We start from the raw sequence: 22,780 nt of genomic DNA, 5'->3' as shown, positions 1-22,780 counted from the left end.
AGATTATTGTTTACTTTCACACATATTAAAAGTTAATAAGATAATAACCTTTATTAATGTAACTAATGTGTAAAGAACAACATCTGAACTTAAAACTAATCAGCTAATAAAAGGCAACTCTTACTAATCTTCAATTACCTATTTATTAAGAATAAAAAGTGACTATAAACAAATCCAAAAACGAGGTTCCTTTGTAGTTACATCCAAGACTTCAATTTCCAGTTTTAAAGCTCATTTTATAACGTTTAAAATTTTTTTTAGAATAGATGACCGGTACCTACCAGTACTTCTTTCATTCTTTAGAACAATTTCTCTTATTAAGGACGAACTCACCTTCTGGTATGAAGGCAAAGGCGATACAACATACTCCTGCGATCAACAGTGACACACACAGAGAGAGTTTTCTTCCAAATCTGTCAGAGAAGAATGGAGTTACTGCATACGCTGGTACCTCCACCACTGCCACCAACATGAAGTTTGTGTACTTGCCACCACCAACGGACACAGCAGAAAGAGACAGTCCAATGTACACAAAAGAGTTGGTAATCCTGTCAATAAGAAAATATTGTTTGAATCACTGCAAAACAAATATTAAAAATATTACTTTGTATTTCTAAAATTTCATAAATTAAATGTCTGCATAGTGCAGAAATTTACAGACATAGCCAAATATACAGAGCTTCACAATTATTAAAATTTTAATACTATATATGAGGGGTTCACAACCAGAATGGACCAAGTCCATCGGGAATAGTTCTGAGATATCGAGTCTTAAAGTTCCTGGCTCACGCTTATCATCCTTCACCTTCCATAGGAACTGCTGCCCTCTGTGGAGTAACAAATGAGTTATGGACTTTATTTGTTATGGCAATGAATAAATCTAAGTTTTCTTCATCCGAGATTGTATTAATCCACAAATTGATCACTGGTGGACTTGGTCCACTCTGGTTGTGACCCCCTCATATTACAAACCATCCTTTGATTGATGGTTCTGGCTGATATGCACATCTATTATCAGGCAGTACATCTCACTTGACGATATGTGTCAGAGGAAGAACAAATGTTTGTATGCATCTGAAGTCTGACTAGTGTAACATGTAGCTAGTCGGCGATGTATGCAATGGAGGGGGGAAAGGAACTGGCCAACCTACTACATTATCTCCTGGCCTAGTTGTCTTATAAGTGATTAACTTCTTAATATTATTAGTTTGTTTATCAAGTATCGTTCTAAGGACTTTATTAGTGCCTTGATTTACATCAGTGCGTCATCAGTGAAAAACTTTAATTTTTAATTTCTAGTTTTATTTTTATTATTATTATTATTATTATTATTATTATTATTATTATTATTATTATTATTATTATTATATCATTTGCACCTACGGACTACCTTATATTTGAAAGATCAATATTTCCTCCTACAGTTTCATTAATTCCATGTATCTTGAAATTCAATGTGTGAACTATACTAAAATATGAATATTACATCTATATCTATGAAAGACAAGTAAATAAAAAGTATTCATTAATGATCGTTTACAAAAGTAATATCTTTGTAATAAGTGAAGACATAAACGAGAAAAAGGAAAATTTTTCTAACGAATTATGTACTTTACCTCGTTGTTATCAGTATCATACAATAAGTCCATCAATGCTGCTACAGCATTAATGGAATATTCTTCTTGTTTTATCCAATTAGTCCTAGCTTACATAAATTTTGTTTATATTCGTTCAGAAAGAGAACAAGAAAAATGTAATATTTACTTTAGTAATTAGATCACCTCTTTAAGTACATGTGTGCTACTATTTCCTAATACATTAAAGCTGCAACTTTCAATAGCAATTAGCTAAATGAATAAATGGCTTGGATGCCGAAATCAAGAAGTGAACTGGTTATTCAAGGCGCTGAATACACACAGAACTCACAATTTTTTTTGTAGACCTATACATTAAATACCGGTATAATATTTAAAGAAATCAATACGGGTGCCATAATTAATTAAAAACAACCTTCTTACGATCTGATTACAGTGCTCACGACATTTTGGTCTTTCTTTTAAAGAGTCCTTAGAAAATACTTACGTTTTCCGAATTCTACAAAGTAATTGGATAGTATTATTTGATTACCGTAGCGCCAATAAAGATTAAGTGATTTAATTTTTCCCTATGTGTGTATTTGCATACCATTCCCTTATTTACAGTGTAGACTATTTGTTTTGTATAATTGTTGTTTTGTACAGTTGTTCAGTTAGTCAGTCACTTGGACTAGAGCATCTTCTGTCTGTTTTTAGCATTTCATTTTTTTTTTTTTTTTTTTCATTTCATTTATTGTATTCCATAGATCTTACATTAGGAATGATGCTTTAAGTTGTGGAACAAATCAAAATTTTACAAGATTATAATTACAATTTTTTACTTGTTTAGTGTATCAAGGCTTTTATTATTGGCAGTATATTCTATATATTTTAATACATTCTTCTGTACTTGCTTCTGTTAATTTGCAAAATACTGTAGTACTCTAGTAATTTCTTTGTGTAATTGTTTCTTATGTACACCAACCCCTCGTGACCACAGTCTGAATAAAAATTAACAGGCCTACGTCAGCAGGTTTTTCACAAGAAAATCAACAGAGCAATTTGAATGCTTTTCTGAAACACTGATGTTATGTCATGAACTAAGAACTGGGTATATTGTGATGCGAAAAAATTTCGATGAATCAGGACTCAAATTATAAAACCCTTTGGCTCTTAAATAAACAAAGTATTTCGTAAAATTAAATACACCATGTCCCGCTTAGAGGGATCGAGAAATAAATGCTCACCACTTAAAACCAGATAAAGATATCGTTGAGATTTACATCTGACAAGATAGAGAAACTGTCCAAGTTTACACAACAAAGTCTGAAAACAGCTGCATTCGTAACTTTCATTTGTTTGGTGTTAAAACAAGCCTGGTACCATTTTGCAGGAGAACACATCATGGTCAACATGTGGACACCACAGCAGAAAGTTCAGTGTGTGCTATGGCTAGCAGAAGAAAAATCTGTTGAGTACAACACTGTGTTCGTTGTACATCGATAGATGAATCGGAAGACGAGGACCCATTGCCTGGCCATTCAGGTCACTTGATCTGACCCCCTTGGACTTTTTTTCTGAGGCTTTGTAAAGGATGCTGTGTACCAAAGAGGCAGAGCTAACACTTTGAAGAAACTGAGACAACACATCACAAATGCAGCTGCGCTAGTGACTTCACAAATGCTACAGAAAAATTGGGGGGGAGATTGAATACCGTCATTTAGATGTCTGCAGGGTAACTCAAGGCGCACACATCGAGTTGCATTCAGCATTCCCCGAAACTAAGGGAGCTTTTATATCAAGTTATGTTAATAAACCATTATTTACACTTGAAATTATCAGTTATTTCTCGATCCCTCTAAGTGGGACACGATGTATTTACCAATACTGTAGACACCAAAATAACTACAAAACAGGAATGAAAGCGTTCTTTAAGGAATTTAAATAATTAGGTACTAGTACCCTAGTTGTTGTGATTACAAGTTTCTGCCAAAAACCCAGACAGACAGAAAATATTAAAAACATATTACTTTATTTTTTATCGGTTATTTAACGATGCTGTATCAAGTACTAGGATAGCATCAATGGAATTAATGACATCAGGCTGGTATTTGGCGAGTTGAAGCCAAGGATTCGCCATGGAATTATCCGACATTATCTTTACAGATTGGGAAAATACCAGTAAAATCTCAACCAAGTAATCAGCCCAAGTAGGAATCGAAACCACACACAAACGCAGCTCCGCAACAACAGGCAAACATGTCTACTGCTTAAGCTACACCGTGGCTTAATTATTTGATTACAATTACAATAAAATTTCTCTATGCATCCTTATGGATAATCCACTACTTAATATGCCTGTCAATGAAGATGAGGCTCTCACGCTCAAATCCTGTATAGGACGATGGATAAAATCTTGAGCATGGTTTCTTTCAATTTTGCGCTCTATATTTACAACATGTAAAGAATCATGTGTCTGAATGACAAGGCTGCAGGAAAAATTTTATCGACCGTTTCTCACCCATATCAATCTTAAACGTTAACATAACCATAATTATCATACGGTATCTACCATCTTATTATTGGAGATAATGAATTTTGCTTTACAAGTGCACCAACTCATAAATTGAAATCTCCAATTAAAGTAGCATTTATACACAGCTGCTTTTCTATGTAATTAGGCACTGTGCACGTTTTCAGGCAAGAAAGAGTATTTGTATAAAGACAATGCACATTAAAAGAAAAGTGTGTGACCAGTCACGTAGTCAGCCCTGTGTGAGCTTGTAGGCCTATATAGTTTATATAGGCCTAAATAGAACACCAAGCACTTTACCACGTTATTTTTTGTGTATTTTTTCTTTGGATCTACATGCATGATAATTGTGGTAAGTATACTGAAATGGATGTCCTTCTGTGGTCGCTAACTTTATCTATCTATGTATACAAATCTTATCCTTCTTTATGGAATGTGAAATATGGATACCACAAAATGAAACCTACGAAATGCTGCGTCAACAAAATGATTTAATTCTGCAATCTGCGTTGTTTTCCCGACACGAGTATGGGTTATTAGGATTTTGTGGTAAATAAAATCAGAGCTTCCAAGGAGCAGAACTGAAGAAATATGCATTCGACCGCTGTGATATTATGATTTATTGCTATTCACAAAGGTCTAAAAACTTTCAAAGGACATCGTACCTAATATGGATGACTCCAAAAGCAGGATGCCGAAAATGACAATAAGAAAGAGGAGGAAGAAGAGGGAATGGAGAAAATGAATAAGATCTACTCTCAGTTTGAGACAGGAATTACAAGAAATATGTTGCAAGTTTTCCTTCATCAGTTAGTACATGTTCTCCACGATGGCTCTGAGGTAGCTCAGTTAGTCTCTTGGAATCTGTGTCACAATTTTAAAGGCAGAATGTCAAACGATAAATTTGATGCAATGGCGTCTATGAAGTTAGTAGAGATGGAAACCAGTACAAGCTGTGTATGCAGAGTCTTAATGGTATTCTTTGAAAAAGCTACGTAAATTCTCGGAAGAAACGGTTTTTTGTGACAGTGAATACAATTTAACAATTTACAAAGAACAAGAACCAGTCTTCTATTCGTGATCATTGTATTATTATTATTATTATTATTATTATTATTATTATTATTATTATTATTGTTATTATTATTATGTTCATATATGTATTATGATATACACTATTAATAATACAAGTTTCCATGTCTCTTTGAGTTCTTTGAATAAAGATTAAAAAGCTAATTTATTTAGTTGTGATTGATTCCCTGCCTACATTTACTTCGTCCTAAGAATGTTATAGATAGCTTTACATTCTTCTGCTATACGTTGGACCTATACTCAAAGCTGCAGCAATAACACTGCACTAAACGCCCAGTTCTAAAATACTCGTCCAGTGGACAAAAATCTTCAAGAGTTGCTAAAAGACGTTCCTCTACACTGATATTCTTTCTCATCATGTTTTGTTTCAGGATTTTCTGTTTTACTTTACTGAATAAGATGCAAGAAGGTGAATCATCCGTTCAGAAGTCCTCAGGATAATTTTCACGCAGTTTACATATTATCAAGAGTAGATTACCAAAGCATCATCATCTTTAATCCATGGCTCAAAACCTCCGTATCCTTCTTTTACTTTTATTCATTTCACTCAAACTTGGTAAAGCAACTGCCAGTGCGATATTTCTCCTTTGAAAGTCCATTTTGTAGTGAAACAAACATACAGAAGTACAGAAGGCCTAACAATTAAACCTCGTACTCTAGTTAAAACTGTGCAACTTACAGATGATCCACACACTCTGGTTAAGCGTGATAATTCATGCGTGACCACCCTTTACACTTCCCTTCTTTTGCGTGCACCTATAAGTTAGCAGCATTTCACTCGCAAAAGAATGTGCATGCATTTTAGTTGATAAATTTTAATCGCTCGCGGTTACTTTCATGGCATTTGCATTACAAAAAAAAAAAAAAAACTCTGCGGTCCTGGCTTACGGGAAAGATCGTACGTGGTAAGGGCCCTGGACTAACACACTGTATAGGAGTAAATAAACATTTACCTTTAAGAATTAACTCAGTACGGTATTAAAGATGTCTAGATGAAAGACGTACGTGAAAAACAAACCGGAGAAATTCGCTCATAGTAATAATAATGTAGAGCAAAGAACAAATGAGTGCTTTCTTGTGCACCATTAGTTTAATTGAATAAAAGGTCATCCTGTTCACAATTTGATATTATAACAATCTACTCGTAGTTTCTTCCAGAATACTCCCTACTTACCAGCAGAAAGCACAGTTCACCAATCTAGCCAGCAAAATCTTGGACCTCAAAATCCTCTTGAAAGCGTCTGCATTAGATCTCTTTGGCACTGGTTTTGACTGTAAAGAATATTTAAAAATCAGTTATATTCTTATATTTATTAATATATGTTAAAGAACAACATATTAATACCAAAATAAAAAATTAAACTGCTAAAAGTAATTCAGAAAGGGTTTCAATCTATTTTCACTGCTCTCATTCTGTAAATATGTGAATAATACCAAATGTCAAAAACGGTATCAATTTTCATTCTCAGATGGGAAGTAAAAACGAATTTCTCCAAATACTTTACATGACTAAGATCTTAAGACTGGAAAATCTAACAAAGAGTAAAAATAATGTCTATAGAATTGATTTTTTTAGGAAATAGACTCATCCTAGATACTAACTACATCGTTCCACTTCAGTTTATACGAAAAAAACTGAACACGAAGAAAATCGCTCTGCTTAATTTGGAAGTGAGTTTTTTTTATATCAAATAAAAACCCATAAATTTATCAAAATTATTATATTTCATATGTTTTTTTTTTCGGATAAACTGATTCGTGGATAATAAATATGACGAAATATGCCAAATATAATTTAGAATAAATTTCTCTGTCTCCAGACAGACTGACGGATGGCATGTCAAAAATCACATTTTATGTAACAGGGATGCTGAAAACATATATTTTCATGAGAAACCTCGAAATTATTGCAACATCACAATAATTTGTCTTTAAATTTCGTATAATTAGAAAGTAAAAAATATAATTTACGGTTTTCATTCATATAATGTGAAAGCACAAAAGATTCTTTACGGTCTTGCATCTGTTTGGTTAGGTTTATCTTATGGACCTGTCAAGCGGAGTTAGAAACTGGTTTAGAAAACTCAAAGACCAACGAGAAACTAATTTACGACATTTTAAAAATACTTAAAGACTGACATTTTATCTTCTGAAAGTACGCACGGGTTGCAGACGACCTAACTGAGCTGTTGCGTCATGCTGGTCCGCATCTGCGTATCAAAGTGAAACTGATGCGTTTGATAAACAAGAGTTTCTGTCTTAACAAATCACGTGTTCCTATGTCTGCAGTACACAAGAAAGTGTTGGTTAACATTATGTAAGACACAAAAAGACTGGTCTGGTTTTCCTGCTTTAATTCCAACGAAGAACATTTGCTTCATTGTCTCCAGATTGTTTTCGTAACAACAAGCTGTTACGAACAGTTGCCCGACTCGGCCAAATAATTCATGCAAGTCTTAGGGTCTACTTTGTACAGGGCGGCAACAAACATTAATCCTTAAGTACATAGGGTTCGCTTATATAATGTAGGTCGACCGAGCAGCCCGCGACCGTCACGAAGGCCATGCTACACGAGGCAAACCGTCTCCGGCACGCTCGATAGTCCAGTTCAGTCTCTCTGTAGGAGTGGTTGTGTTGACGTCAGATTGAGTGTTATTCTTCTGAATTGTGTTGGTGAAATATTTAGATTTAGAAGTGGTTGTGTTGACATTAGAGTGCGTGTTATTCTTCTGATTATGATAGTGAAGTGTTTAGAATGGCTTGCTCACATGGCACCAGATAAATTTACATTAAGCAAAAAGGGTTTTCACGTTAGAGACTCATCTAAAAAAAAAAGAGTGATTGACAAAATACTGAAAGACAATTTGCAAGAAAACTTCCTAATGTTACCGTTCCATACAGCAACACCGCAGCCAACCTCGTTAAAAATTTAGAGAAACGTGTTCGGTATTGAATAAGAGCAGCAAAAGACCATCGCATGTACTTACTGAGGAAAAACAGGATGAAATGGAGAACAAATTGAAACCCTACAGAAATCTTTCCGCCATCTCGCATAAGAAACTGATGTTTCTAAAACCACAGCATAAGAGGTGTCAGAGATGTGTTGAAGCAAAAGGACATCATTTCCAACACCTCTTATAATCAAGGTAAACTGCCGAACGTGCGGTTTGCCGCGTGTTGCATGGCCTTCTTGCCGGTCGCGCGCCGCTCGGTCGATCTACATTATGTAAGTAAGCGAACACTCTGTATTTATAATCGATGAATAAGATTTCAAATACTGAGCGATTCTAATTCAAGAGCCAAACAGGATCTTTCAAACTTCTTAAATAAGCAGAAAATATTTATTACGTTGTGTTGTTGGTCTGTTAAATACATCGGACACTGTAGGTTGGAAAGTCTCCTACACATGACCGACGAAGGGGCTCTACGTGTTCAAAGGCAGGTGTAATTGATATAGCCTAAATTCGAAGCTTTATCACAGTTGAAATCTCGCATTTTTGGATAATACTTTACAGAACAAAGTGCTAAAGATTCTAAGCTGTTCAGAGTACGTGGTATAAAGGAAGCACAACAGATCTTGAATCATGTTGACTATTGACCTTCATTGTATAATATGACGTACTGCAATCAAATAGATGCTTCTTCATATACTGTTTCTCTTCTAATTATGATTATTTCTCGCGTACTGTTTCTATCCTAATTATGTAGATCTACTATGAAAGTTAAAATTTGAACGAAAGGAATGCAGTTCTAAAGACTCTCCTCCTTTTTCCGAAGAAAAAGACGAGATGTCTGAACTAGGGGATTTAACTCTAATGATGAAGGGGATAATGGAAAGAACTGGTTACAGGTGTCATCAATCCGACAATTTAAAATAGAAGTATATGATTATGTCTCGTGATCAGAATATTGCACGAAAAATAAATATAAAAATTGGAGATTTATCCTTCGAAGAGGTGGAAAAATTCAAATATCTTGGACCAATAGTAACAAATATAAATGACACTCGGGAGGAAATTAAACGCAGAATAAATATTGGAAATGCCTGTTAGTATTCGGTTGAGAAGCTTTTGTCATCTAGTCTTCTGTCAAAAAATGTGAAAGTTATAATTTATAAAACAGTTATAATTATTACCGGTTGTCCTGTACGGTTGTGAAGCTTGGACTCTCACTTTAAGAGAGGAGCAGAGATTAAGGGTCTTTGAGAATAAGGTTATTAGGAAAATATTTGGGGCTAGGAGGGATTTAGTTACTGGAGAATGAAGAAAGTTACACAACGCAGAACTGCATGCATTGTATTCTTCACCTGACATAATTAGGAACATTAAATCAGACGTTTGAGATGGACAGGGCATATAGCACGTATGGGCGAATCCAGAAATGCATATAGAGTGTTAGTTGGGAGACGGGAGGGGAAAAAGACCTTTGGGAGGCCGAGACGTAGATGGGAAGATAATATTAAAATGGATTTGAGGGAGGTGGGATATGATGGTAGGGACTGGATTAAGCTTGCTCAGGATATGGACCAATGGCAGGTTTATGCGAGGGCGGCAATGAACCTCCGGGTTATTTAAAAACCTTAAGTAATAATAATAATGATGATAATAATAATAATAATAGTAATAATAATAATAATAATAATAATAATATTCGTATAATGGATATCTGTAACACCGATCGGGCTGTGTAATATGATACGTAGTTCCGATTTTTTTCACTACCTACTGGCTTTAACATTCACTTATAAATTTCACTAGTCTCTCGAACGTATACATTGAATTGGAGGTCTTTCTTTGTTCTCTATGATCTCAATGATAACGCAGTGGCGTAGGCTATAACCAACCTGATCTCTTTCTATTTCTGTTCTGTTTATTTTGCTGTACACATTCTTACTTACATCATCAGGCTTTTCAAGCACAGGCGACAACTCGAACTTGTTAAATTCTTGATCAGTCAGTGTCACGCCATTTATTTTAGCTGCTCTCCTCATAATAACTTTCACTTCTTCGGTCCGTCCTTGTGATTGCAGCCACCTGACAGATTCTGGAAGAATCCTGAAAAATTAAAGAGTGAAATTAATGTAAAATGAAGAATAATTAATAAAATATCTCAATAGATTCCCTGGACCTCACGCTTGGTAATTATATTGTACAAGGAATAAATCATGGGGGGGGGGGGTATATTCTATAGTTTGCTGGAACAACAAGAATATTCTCACAGAGTCAATATTAAGACGAAAACTAAGCACTGGTGAAATAACGGCATAAAAACTTTCATATCCTAAGAAATTCAACCCTAACAAGTCTTCATTTTTTTAAATTATTTTTCAACGAGCTGGTGTATGATGCCTAGTCTCCAGCACTAGATAAAATAATGTCAGTGCAAAAATAGATAAACAATTATTAAGCCTAAGCTTGGGAATAAAGAAATAAACTGTAATATCTTCCGAACGAAATTAACAGATCCATCGCAAAAGTTACAAGCATTAATACCAGTAACCTACATAAAATCTCTGTTGGGTCTAGTTCAAAACCATTTTAGATAATCTAATTCACATGAAAAGACATTGTATGGATATAATATAACACAAACATCCAACACATTATCGTACGAATTACAAAAATACTTGAAATTTTATTCCAGGCATAAAATTCATATACCGTACAGGACGAATTCTATTAAACATAAAACTCAAAAGTTCTTATAAATTCTTATCCCCTTTAAGACTTTTCAGTTTTCCATCTCTCTTGAAAACTGTACAACGCTCGTCGTTACAGAATTCTAGTTACTATTAAAGATGTATTTTGGTGAAAGCGTGAAGAAAGGAAATTAATTTTAAGAGACATGCGATATCAGAAATAATTTGTAATTTTCATCCCTCCTATTCCCAAACACGTTTGATCCACCACTTTAAGAGATCCCTATTTATTAATCGCTATTTATTAGCTTAGATTAAAATACTGCATCTTTAGAAACTTTATTTGAAAACTGATGAAAATGCAACTTAAAAAAATACAATTTGCTCCTTCTCTTAATAGTCATTAACTTACTGCCTACTAAGCACAGAAAGAGTAACTGTAATGTAGTTAGTTCTGAGACAATTGCACTAAAACGTAGTAGCTGTAACATGTACTAAAATGAAAATACCCCTAGTTGTACATCATTTTTAAGGCATTTAGAGCCTCGATACGACCATAAAACTTTAGTATTACGTGTAAAATACTTCTCAGAATTTCTGTATGTCGTTAGCTCAGTTTTTCATAAAATTTGCAGTTACTTCATCTGTGCTTGGTAGGACAGATTATGTAACCTTAATTTTGTGTCCAATTGAGAAGGAGAATATTTTAAGAATCTACTTGTTTCTAAGATTATTTTTTTTGGGGGGGGGGAAACATTTTTTTACATCAGGATTGCCTCAAAATGTACAAACTAAACAATACCGGTATTGGGGAATTCTACTTTTAATGCTACATGCAACTCAAGCGTTTTAAAATCAATTTATGTAATACAGTAGAACCTCTATTATCCGTGGTAATCAAGGGGGTGGGCTGAACGGTTAATCGAAAAAATCGGATAATCCGTACCATAAAAGATTTTCGTAAATTTAGTAATTAATACTTACACTTTCGTATTTTCCTCCATGATCTTGTATGTAACATGCTAGGTAGAGGATCAGAAGTTCACTAATTTAAGCCATGTTGTCAACAACGAGTTTTTAAGCGGGAAGGAAATTCATTGTAATGGCTGTATGTGGAAAGATAGGAATAGTGGAGGTCTCATGTTGACTTATACTTTATACACTTAATTATCCTTAATTTATATTAAATTGCACACAGTTGTAACTCTCGTATTCTGATGCGAGATGAATCATAGTTTCCCTTTCCCCAAACAATTTAATGATATGCGCATTTTTCGATACTTAGCACAACACGATTTCTTTTCATACCCGTGAAAAATAATTCATTATAAGTTATAGGGTCTATGAAGTACAACTCGAACAACAGACCATACTTTGTAAGAGTAAATGCTTGTAATAACACTCAATAGAAAAAAAGTGCTAAAATATTGTGAAGTACCTACTTCATATATTTATGTATCAAAAGAGAGAGAGAGAGAGAGAGAGAAAAGAAAAGAAAAGAAAGGAGGAGGCAAGAGAAAGCCAGTCGGATAATCCATCAATCGGTTAATAGAATGACGGATAATCGGGGTTCTACTGTAATTAACACCTGTGGTATCATACAGAGCATTAGAAAAAACCTACAATGCGAGTAATCCGTTGAAGAAAATAGGAAACTACTTTAAGACTTAAATTTGACGAGTCATTGTACAATCTCCACTTAGCATGATAATGATGAATAACTTATTCATCTTTCAGGCCATTGAAATCGTTTCAAAAGCGTATATTGCCTTCCAAAACCGGTATTTACAACAGTGAATAGTTCTTGAACCCAAACGATTACCATTAAACATAATAATATTGAACAAATACTGTATGAATTATTGTCTGTAGTGTAAAATCTTGCAGTTCAGAATTTAATCCTGTAGGTTAAGAAAAAAACAGATGCTATAGAGAGATATTAGATATCACATTCGTAATCCACGGGTGAAAATGATCAAATAGTAATTACTTTTACAACAGTAAAATAATGTGTGGCTAAATAAGATGATCTATAATTTCATATAAAATAGCTGTAGCTACATAGTTGTACCACAGTCTAGTACAGTGATGTCAAAGCAAGCGCATTTTTCTGACCTTGACGTCGTGCGTGGGCATCAAGCGCTAGGTATGGAAGGAGAAAGAATTATGTGTATGAATAAGCAGCCTGTGGGATTAAAAAAACAGTGGTGTACAAACTTCAAACGGAACGTGAAATTTTATGTCATTTTTATATGGCTTCTTTCTGTTTGACATTATCTATATTGTCTGTAAAACAAAAGTCCTGACACCAATTTATTAATAGTGTAGTTATGTTTTAAACGTTAATAACATAATAAAGAGTTAAAAAGGAATTTAGTAGTACAACTATACTGTATTAAGTAAATGAAACACATCATTCATAAAGAAAGTGATATCCTAAAGAAAGAGATTATGACATGATAAGTCGGAATTGATATTGACGGTATCTTTAGTCTTGTAAAAGTAATCAATAAATAAATTTAAAAAAATATTATAATACAAAGCAAAGTTATCTAGGTACTGTAAATGTTTTAACTGTAACTAGTATTACATAACAAAACTTTTATCGCATTATGCTTTTAAGTTGATTCTAGTGCGCAACTTCCTATTATCAGAATATTAAATTATTTTCTCGAAATCTGCTGAAGCTATAGAGCTGTCGTTTTTACAACACATGGGCACATAAGTATCTTTTGTTTATGATGTAACAGTATTTGCTTTGTTAATTCATTTCCTTACAAACATTTTCCATGCGAATATTTTCAAAATGTACAATATCCTATCTTCAGTAATACGTACTTACGAATGTTAGATTTACGTAAAACATTGTTTCAGTACCTGTAAGGTTACTAAATAAACATATTTTAAAATTTACTTTTCTGTAAAACACAGTTAAGGTATTATTGCTTTCTGAATAAAAAAGCAAACTTGTGAAAAATTAGCATTAAAATTAAAACTTACATTCTTATAATGCACTTATAGTTCTCAGAAAAATCTAAAAATTAACATGGATACAGTTTTAATAAGTTCTCTTCCCTTTATCCATTGAATCATTGCTGGCCATCCCTGTACATACCTCGACCAAGCGCCATATACTACATCTTTAATCTCTCTCTTTCCTTTCCATGCTCTCCTGAGCTCTAAAGCGCGCGCTTGCACCTATGGGCATCAGTTGACATGACTGGTCTAGTGTATACAATCACGAAGCTCAATACGTAGAAAATATACATCCATAGATAGTTGCTAACCAGTAGATCGCTACTACCACCTCATCACAGACAATGCGAAATAGTACCGGCACAGTCTATTGTTCTAGTACTCTCATCACCTCAAGCTTCGTGAATGTATTATATATACTAGACTGTGGTAGTATATTGTATAGGGACCGATGGCGGGCTATGTGAGGGCGGCAATGAACCTCTGGGTTCCTTAAAAGCCGTAAGTAAGTATTGTAGTTATTTATGGGTATTTAAATGTTGTGTGTACACGTTAAAATTATATTAGTGATTTGTCATGAGACTAAAGAAATCTTTCCATTTTTTATTGTAAATTTTTAACATCTTAAATGTTATGTTTTATTTAACGACGCTCGCAACTGCAGAGGTTATATCGGCGTCGCCTGATGTGCCGGAATTTTGTCCCGCAGGAGTTCTCTTACATTCCAGTAAATCTACTGACATGAGCCTGTCGCATTTAAGCAAACTTAAATGCCATCGACCTGGCCGGGGATCGAACTCGCAACCTTGGGCATAGAAGGCCAGCGCTATACCAACTCGCCAACCAGGGCGACTTTAACATCTTGCTTCACTTTTTGGAATCAGTTATTTGCACGAAAATCTAAAGAAACAACAACATTTATTGGAAAGAATCAAACACAAAGTAAGATAGACCTATACATATCGATGGCTAAGAAGTGATATCTCTTATCTACAAAATTGGTCGTTTTGTGTAACTACAGTATTATTTAGGTTAACTACATTATTATGTTCACAAATCTGGAAAGTCAAGTAATATTTTGTCCTCGAGTAGAGGATCTTGCAAAGAAGAAGCATATATAAAAAGTTAGTCTATTTTATTTTGAGAACAATTAATTTTTAAAAAAGTTTTTTTATTCACTTGAAATTTTACAGAGGCGAGGTATCATTTCTTAGCCATCGACATAACATTGTATTATTGAATGTTCGTACTTTAAACTATTTAGGACTTAATTTTATCATTTATCGAAGACAGCGAGATGCAAAATCTTTTTTTTTTTTTTTTTTTTCAAATTGTTAAAGTAACATTTCATTAATGAAGTTTTCAAACAATTCTAGCGCACAAAGTCAGAGTATGATCATACCAATGTTTAGCAAGAGCAGTTTTTGTTTGTGGGATTGATGAGGCGGGATTAGCGGTAGCATATATGACATTAATTTATGAAGACAGCTAATGTAACTTAAAGTAAGTACACTGCTTGACCATCGTAGGGATGAAAGAACTTAACGTACAATCTATCACGCATTATATCTTGCAATAAAGAATAAAATGGAAGCAACATCTTGTAAGGAAGGAACCAGATAGATTTTCGAAGCAAATCATGAGAGATATATTTCAAGAGGCAAAATAAATTTAGGATGACCAATGAAAAGATATCAGGTCATAACGGGCAAATGAGGACCCAATACATGTTCGACGACTATTATTGTCATTATTATTATTATTATTATTATTATTATTATTATTATTATTATTATTATTATTAAGTTGTTGCACTTAAATTTGCACAAATTCAAATGAAATAGTTGTTCTTACGTTGTGATCACTTCTAGTAATATTTTGTTTATGGAGATCTGTATTTAAAAGAAAGATAAACATAGGAAAATAATGATCGTTTTAACGAGGTTGTAAATATATTAAGTACTCTCTCTCCCTCCCTCACCCCCCTCTCTATGTGGGCGGGAGGGGAACATCCCTATGCACCGCGACTTGAGGTCTAAAATTAAGTACTTGCTAAGTAACCAAAATGATTGTGAAAACATAGCTGGATGATTAGCTGTGTAACCACACTGTGTTACAGACATTCGGTCGAGTGAACAAAGAACCATTATTGTTAGCGACGGATGATCTTTTAAGAAAGAGCGACTCCAGTGATTCTTCCGTACTGTACAATTTCTAAATTAGACGATTTGGGTAAGAAAAAATGTTTAAGAATAGGTCTGTATATGCGATATAAAATTTAAGTTTTAACATATAATAGTAATATGCGTTACAAGAGCGGTATGTTGAAGTTTTCATGTCCGAGGAAAAGTTTGAAAAAGCGAAACGTAGTTGAGCTTTTTTAATTTCCGAGAATTGAAAGAAAACATACCGCTCGTGTATCGTACATTATTTTGTGCGAAGATCGTTTATTACATACCTGAAAGAGGAATTTCTAATTAGTTGCAATGAAATCTCCATCTTGGTTTCTGTTCAATGACGGCAAATTTGCAAAACAAAAATATCTATCTTTAACATTGTTGCTTTAAAATGTTTTCTGTGTTTACTATACTCCAGCAGGCCGTGACATACGTCTGTTTTTTTCCCCCCAGTCTATGATGAGTCTGGAAACTTGTTGATTTTTTCACGGCTTCCTTAATGTTACTTGCATCACGAATGCAGTAACTTTAGTGGAGTTGTAGAGTTTACTTAATTTTTGCAAATATTTAAAAACAGTAATTAACAGTGTAATTTAGGTGAAATTGCAGTGGTAAGTTTCCAATTTATAATTATTACTATATTGAACGTCTCTAAAAATAATATGTTAAAAGCCTAAAGCAGTAAAAGCAATATGCCACCTACGCGGTAAGAAGAGGGAAATTGTTATGTGTGTTAGGTTGGGAATACTGAATGTGGAATTTTAGACTTTCCGCGGATTGGTTTTGTGCGGAAACCAAGCAAATACGCACGATCTCGCACAAAATAGATATTTTTTTCATTTTGGACCGTTTCTAATAACGACAGAAAATAAGTTGATTTTTCGAAGTAATTAGCGGAGACAGCTTTATGTGCAAGTAATATCTGAAGTACCTCTGATTAGGTTCTGGCTGATATGTACATCTATTATTATAAGGCAGTACATCTCACTTGATATGTGTCAGAGGAAAAACAATTGTTTGCATGCATCTGAAGTCTGATTAGTGTAATATGTAGTTAATCGACGATGTATGCAATGGAGGAGGAAAGGAACTGGCCACCCTACCCCATCATCTCCTGGCCTAATTGCCTCATAAATAGTGCCTTATTGGTATCACTTGTGAGGTTCAGACCTGTCTCCGGACAGTTGATTAAACAACAACAAACAATTCTGAAGAAATTCTTTATTGAAGGAAAATTTTTATTAATTTTTCTCGCAAAAAACAATTTTGGAGACATACTGTCTATGACTCTGTGCAGTTTCTTATTGCACATGACATTTTTGTTAAAAACAAATAATAACAAAAATCGTTTGAGTCGCTTTCAATAAATCGGCTATTTTATGTTAGTTTTAAAATACTCATTACTTTTTGTGGCCATGATTATATTTCTCGTGCATCATTTTCAGTTGTAGTGACTTCTAGATCCTGAAAGTGAACAAAATTCACACAATAGGATAAATCGCTATACACAGGCAGACAGAGAAACAGCATTCCTAAAACCACTTTTTCAGCAGTAAGGGATAATAAATAATGCACTGGTATTTCTACAAAAGTCTCGAAATGTATTTTTTGTCGATTCAAAATATTATCTCTATATTCTGTGTACCTATAAAAAATGTAAAATGCAAACTTTCACCGATATTAAATTTAACCATTTAGAGCCAAATTGATTGCGATATGATAATTTTTTTACTGATAGAAATATTTTATTTAGCTAACTAGTTCGATTAATTAAAATGTGTCTCAGTGAAACGTACAGCAGAGTTCGTATAGGTCAGATGCGTTTCCAATTCACTGTGGGCTAAAGCAAGGAGATGCACTATCACCTTTACTTTTTAACTTTGCTCTAGAGTATGCCATTAGAAAAGTCCAAGATAACAGAGAGGGTTTGGAATTGAACGGGTTACATCAGCTGCTTGTCTATGCGGATGACGTGAATATGTTAGGAGAAAATCCACAAACGATTAGGGAAAACACGGAAATTTTACTGGAAGCAAATAAAGAGATAGGTTTGGAAGTAAATCCCGAAAAGACAAAGTATATGATTATGTCTCGTGACCAGAATATTGTACGAAATGGAAATATAAAAATTGGAAATTTATCTTTTGAAGAGGTGGAGAAATTCAAATATCTGGGAGCAACAGTAACAAATATAAATGATACTCGGGAAGAAATTAAACACAGAATAAATATGGGAAATGCCTGTTATTATTCGATTGAGAAACTTTTATGATCCAGTCTGCTGTCAAAAAATCTGAAAGTTAGAATTTATAAAACAGTTATATTACCGGTTGTTCTGTATGGTTTTGAAACTTGGACTCTCACTTTGAGAGAGGAACATAGGTTAAGGATGTTTGAGAATAAGGTGCTTAGGAAAATATTTGGGGCTATGAGGGATGAAGTTACAGGAGAATGGAGAAAGTTACACAACTACACGCATTGTATTCTTCACCTGACATAATTAGGAACATTAAATCCAGACGTTTGAGATGGGCAGGGCGTGTAGCACGTATGGGCGAATCCAGAAATGCATACAGAGTGTTAGTTGGGAGGCCGGAGGGAAAAAGACCTTTAGGGAGGCCGAGACGTAGATGGGAAGATAATATTAAAATGGATTTGAGGGAGGTGAGATATGATGATAGAGACTGGATTAATCTTGCTCAGGATAGGGACCAATGGCGGGCTTATGTGAGGGCGGCAATGAACCTCCGGGTTCCTTAAAAGCCAGTAAGTAAATAAGGAAGTAAGTAATAATGCTTATAAAGCCCTTCATAAGCCTGATTTGTATTTCAATTTCCGTAATGTAGGGTACCAGAAACGCACTGAGGTTTGACAACTATAGTCTCGTCGCTCTAATTTCCGGCAGCCAATCGCGTTGCAGGTCGGCTATATTTAAACGTGTGCGTCTTGTGATTCGCGGAATCATTTCTTAAGGCTCGATAAATACTTAATATAATCGTCCGCCATTTTAGCTCTTTCGTTGGCGTTCGCAGAAAGCACACGAAGACGTTATTTGCCGCTCAATTATTTGCTGAATTACATTGCGTTTGATTTATTATCATAGGACATGATAATATTTAACGGTGTGGCAAATAGATTCCTCGTATGGTAGCTCGGCAACGTAAGAACAAAAATGGCGAACGATACTATCTACCTAGACTTTATAGAGCCTTCACTTTCTACGACGTAAGCAAAGAGGCGGAGTCACGCCGGAAATAACAGCGTCGGGACTATATATAATTTATTCCCTACAATGTTCTTCAGAGTTTCAACGAGATGAATGACAGAATAATTTCCATTGTACAATATATTGTAATAGCAAAGGATAAAGTAAATTCACTGGTATTTTATTCTATTGTTATATGAATAATTATTATTGCGCTTGTACAGTGATTTTGTTTTAAATTTTACAAACATATTTTTGATATTTAACTTATAGGATATGTTTGCAGACATATGCGGGCTCAATTTGTATGGTTAGGAATATTTTAAAAGTAACTATGCACGCAACTAGCTATAGCTGTAGTGTTTATATTGCAGTCTTGGGTGAAATACAGATGACTCTTTCTAACGTATGCAGTTCCGTTTACGACATTCGATTACGCACTCCTCCCACACTGTAGGACCAAGATAGAATGCCTGTTGGCCCCTTCAGCCAAGTCACGGGATTGGTCTAAAATATAGCACGCCTCTGTACCTGCGTCGATTTGTACAAATGGAACATACCGCCCAGCACTAGTTTGCACGCTTCGATGATGTAACTTCAGGGACATTTGCACCATTTGAATGAATGCCAATGACGTTCAGACGCTCGCGGACATATTTCCGTCAGTACAAAAAGAATATATTATGTACGATACAGCTGCGCTGGATTTTGGAATCGAGACAGAAATAAATCACGAATAAATATAAGGAACGAATAAAAATGCAATAAAAAACAGTCCTACGCCGACCTTGGTGCAATGTTTGACGCAGCTTTGATGCATCTGCTCTTCTAATAGTTGCTCCAAAAGAGAAAAGAATCTATTAACTTAGGTTCAAAAAATGGTTACAATTACGTTGATTGCAAAGTCATTGATATGTCAGCTTACAATCTACTTTTAATGTTTAATTTCTGAAAGATTCCTGAAATTGCATATGTTGTTTTAATATCAGGCTTACTTGAAAACACCACGCTTATAGTTGTGTTTATTTTGTTATGACAAAAAATCTGGTTCAATGTCAATTTCAGAAGTTTCAGAATACCGGTTCGTTACAAAAGAAAGATTTACGTAATTCTGCAGCATTGTTAGAAAAGAAAACTTACATGCAAAAGCAGCTGTCGAAGAAATGTATAACATTAAAGTTGAAGGATTAAAGCATAGTAAACTAAGTTCTGCAACAATTTGGTTCAAGTGTTTCAATAAAAGTGACATCAGCTTGACAGACAAAAAATCTCGATCGCGGCTGCCTCTAAAGAAGGAGCTCTGTGACCTACATTGGAAGATGAAAACCATTATAAAACTGTCAACAACACTGGCCTTTCGCAATCAAATGTTTTGTTTCACTTGCGAAGCTTCATTTACGAGTAACTAGCATCTAACGGATTAATATGAATTGACGAATGAACAGCGACTGAATGAGATCTATTGTCAGTTATTCCAAAATCCTTTCGGTGACCGATTTTAGAAAAGGATAATCACACATCACGAAAGCGGATCTTTTTAAGCAATCTGGACAAAATACATTGGGTAATCCGTAATTTCAACACAACTTAATTGAAGGGTTCAGAACCATAGTGGGCCAAGCGCCATTTACTAAAACCGTAGAAAACATGGGTTAAAATGAAGTTATTACCATAATTCAATAGAAACATATAGCAAGTAATATGAAGTATACACATTAAAACTAAATGATATGTCAATCTTCATTAAACTATGGTATTCACTTAACTTTAACCCTTGCTTTCTCCGTTTTTAATAAATGGCGCTTGGCCCACTGTGGCTCTGAACCCTTCAATTAACAAGTTGTGTTTTTGGTGGAATTTTGAAGGTATAAACATACTTGACTTTTTTCAGATGTTTGGGCTATTAATACAGTAACAATTGGACCGGTTATACGATTCTTTGCATATACGCTGCTCGTCAACCGAAAGTGAATTCATTACCAATATATTACCCATAGGTCACGATTGACGTAAGCCAATTCTCAAGAACTTCACTATACTGTATCGAGGTTTTACAGCATCTCAGTTTCTTCCCAGACATTATTACAACTTCGACTATAAGCGTTCGGGGTTTAGAAAATAGCGAACATCCCCTTCTTTGTAATGTAATTGGAATAAATTATTTACGTATTTTCTAACTTAACATAAAATAATAGAAGTAAACCTATTTCATTTATTCGGTTATTGGAAATACAAAATGAAGTAATATAAGTCTACTTATAAGCAATATAAAGCGTTTATATTTGAAGCAAAACTTAGTTACAGTATTTAGATTTATTTCTGTTGATTTGTAAACGTTAGAAAATAAGTAAATCACTAATTTCAGTTGTATTACAAAGAGCAGGGGTGTACGCTAAAGACGCCTATATATCCAATTATATTTTCTAAACTCGAACCCTCTATACATTTATTCCGTACATGGCTCATTTCATGAATGGACGGCACTTTTATCCTTTTGATTACCTCAGAAGTCTTTAAAAGAGATTTTTATGTCCAAATTCAAGGAATGACATCGTCGCAAAATTTAAATAATTGCAGAAAAGTGGCAGACTCTCATCGAAAATAACGAACTTAACTTCGAATAATAAAATGTATTTCTTGTTATTTAATTCGTTGTTTAATAAATGTGTGACGTAGAACTCCTTCTTGGAGGAAGAAATAGGTAACGTACAGTACAGCCAACGCCAGCGTTTCTGGCGTGTGTCCATAAGTAAAAAGCCAGTCGGTGAGCACTTGTTGCCAGTGAAGCTGAGAACGGTACCACACAAGTACACGTCACGTCAGCAGTCTGCCAATCATAGTTGTAAGCTTTCTCTCCCACACACTGCGACAAAGTTAAGATATCGCTCTCAACATTCCCACTACATATTTCACACGTCAGAAACGGTGACTTTGGTTATACATTGGATTTCCTCGTCCAGAAAATGTATGAACTTGTAATGACTAATGAGAATGACTAATGACTAGTCCACTAGTCATTAAACCAATGAGGACAACAATCAACTCTATCACTACCATAATTTATAATAACAATTACAATGAATAATAATAATAATAATAATGATAATAATAAATAAATAATAAAATAATAATCGTAATCATCATCATCATCATCATCATCATCATCATCATCCAGTTCCACACTTTACTTGAACGTCTTATTTTCTCTTTTCACTCGGTTTATGATTGAGCAATCTGTATGGATTTAGCCTTCAAATAATTATTTGCACTTTATTCTACATTATTTAATAGTGTTTTAAACTAAGGTCTTAGAAGAACTATTTGAATCTTCACTACGCTCATGATTCTAAAATGGATATCCAGAAACTCATCTCCTCAATCACATTACCAGCCGCTTCTATTCTCCTGAGCTGTGTAGTAAATAAGTAACAATACTGATGTCCATAACTGTTAACCATAACCAATAATTGAAATATTTAACTACATTATAAAATTGTTTGTTTAACCAATTGCTTTTTAAGTGTCCCTATGAGCACCAGCTCTACTTATACACTGACGCCTTTCTCATTTCACAGATACTTATAA

At 34.3% G+C, this 22,780-nt stretch overlaps 1 protein-coding gene across 2 annotated transcripts in view; it reads right to left on the bottom strand.

The window, feature by feature from the left end:
* Nucleotides 1–22,780, bottom strand: part of LOC138705839 (organic cation transporter protein-like) — a 230,006-nt gene that overhangs the window by 11,964 nt on the left and 195,262 nt on the right. For both annotated transcript variants that reach the window (XM_069834514.1, XM_069834513.1), the window contains exons 7-9: nt 10,097–10,253; nt 6,374–6,471; nt 334–548 (exon numbers count right to left, since the gene is read on the bottom strand). In XM_069834514.1, coding sequence (XP_069690615.1) covers nt 334–548; nt 6,374–6,471; nt 10,097–10,253 — 470 coding nt within the window. The remainder of the gene's footprint in view (nt 1–333; nt 549–6,373; nt 6,472–10,096; nt 10,254–22,780) is intronic.

Source organism: Periplaneta americana, chromosome 9, assembly GCF_040183065.1.
Source record: "Periplaneta americana isolate PAMFEO1 chromosome 9, P.americana_PAMFEO1_priV1, whole genome shotgun sequence".
Classification (NCBI taxonomy): domain Eukaryota; kingdom Metazoa; phylum Arthropoda; class Insecta; order Blattodea; family Blattidae; genus Periplaneta; species Periplaneta americana.
The sequence above is the reverse complement of the archived record's forward strand: the minus strand, read 5'-3'. Positions and strand labels throughout refer to the sequence as shown.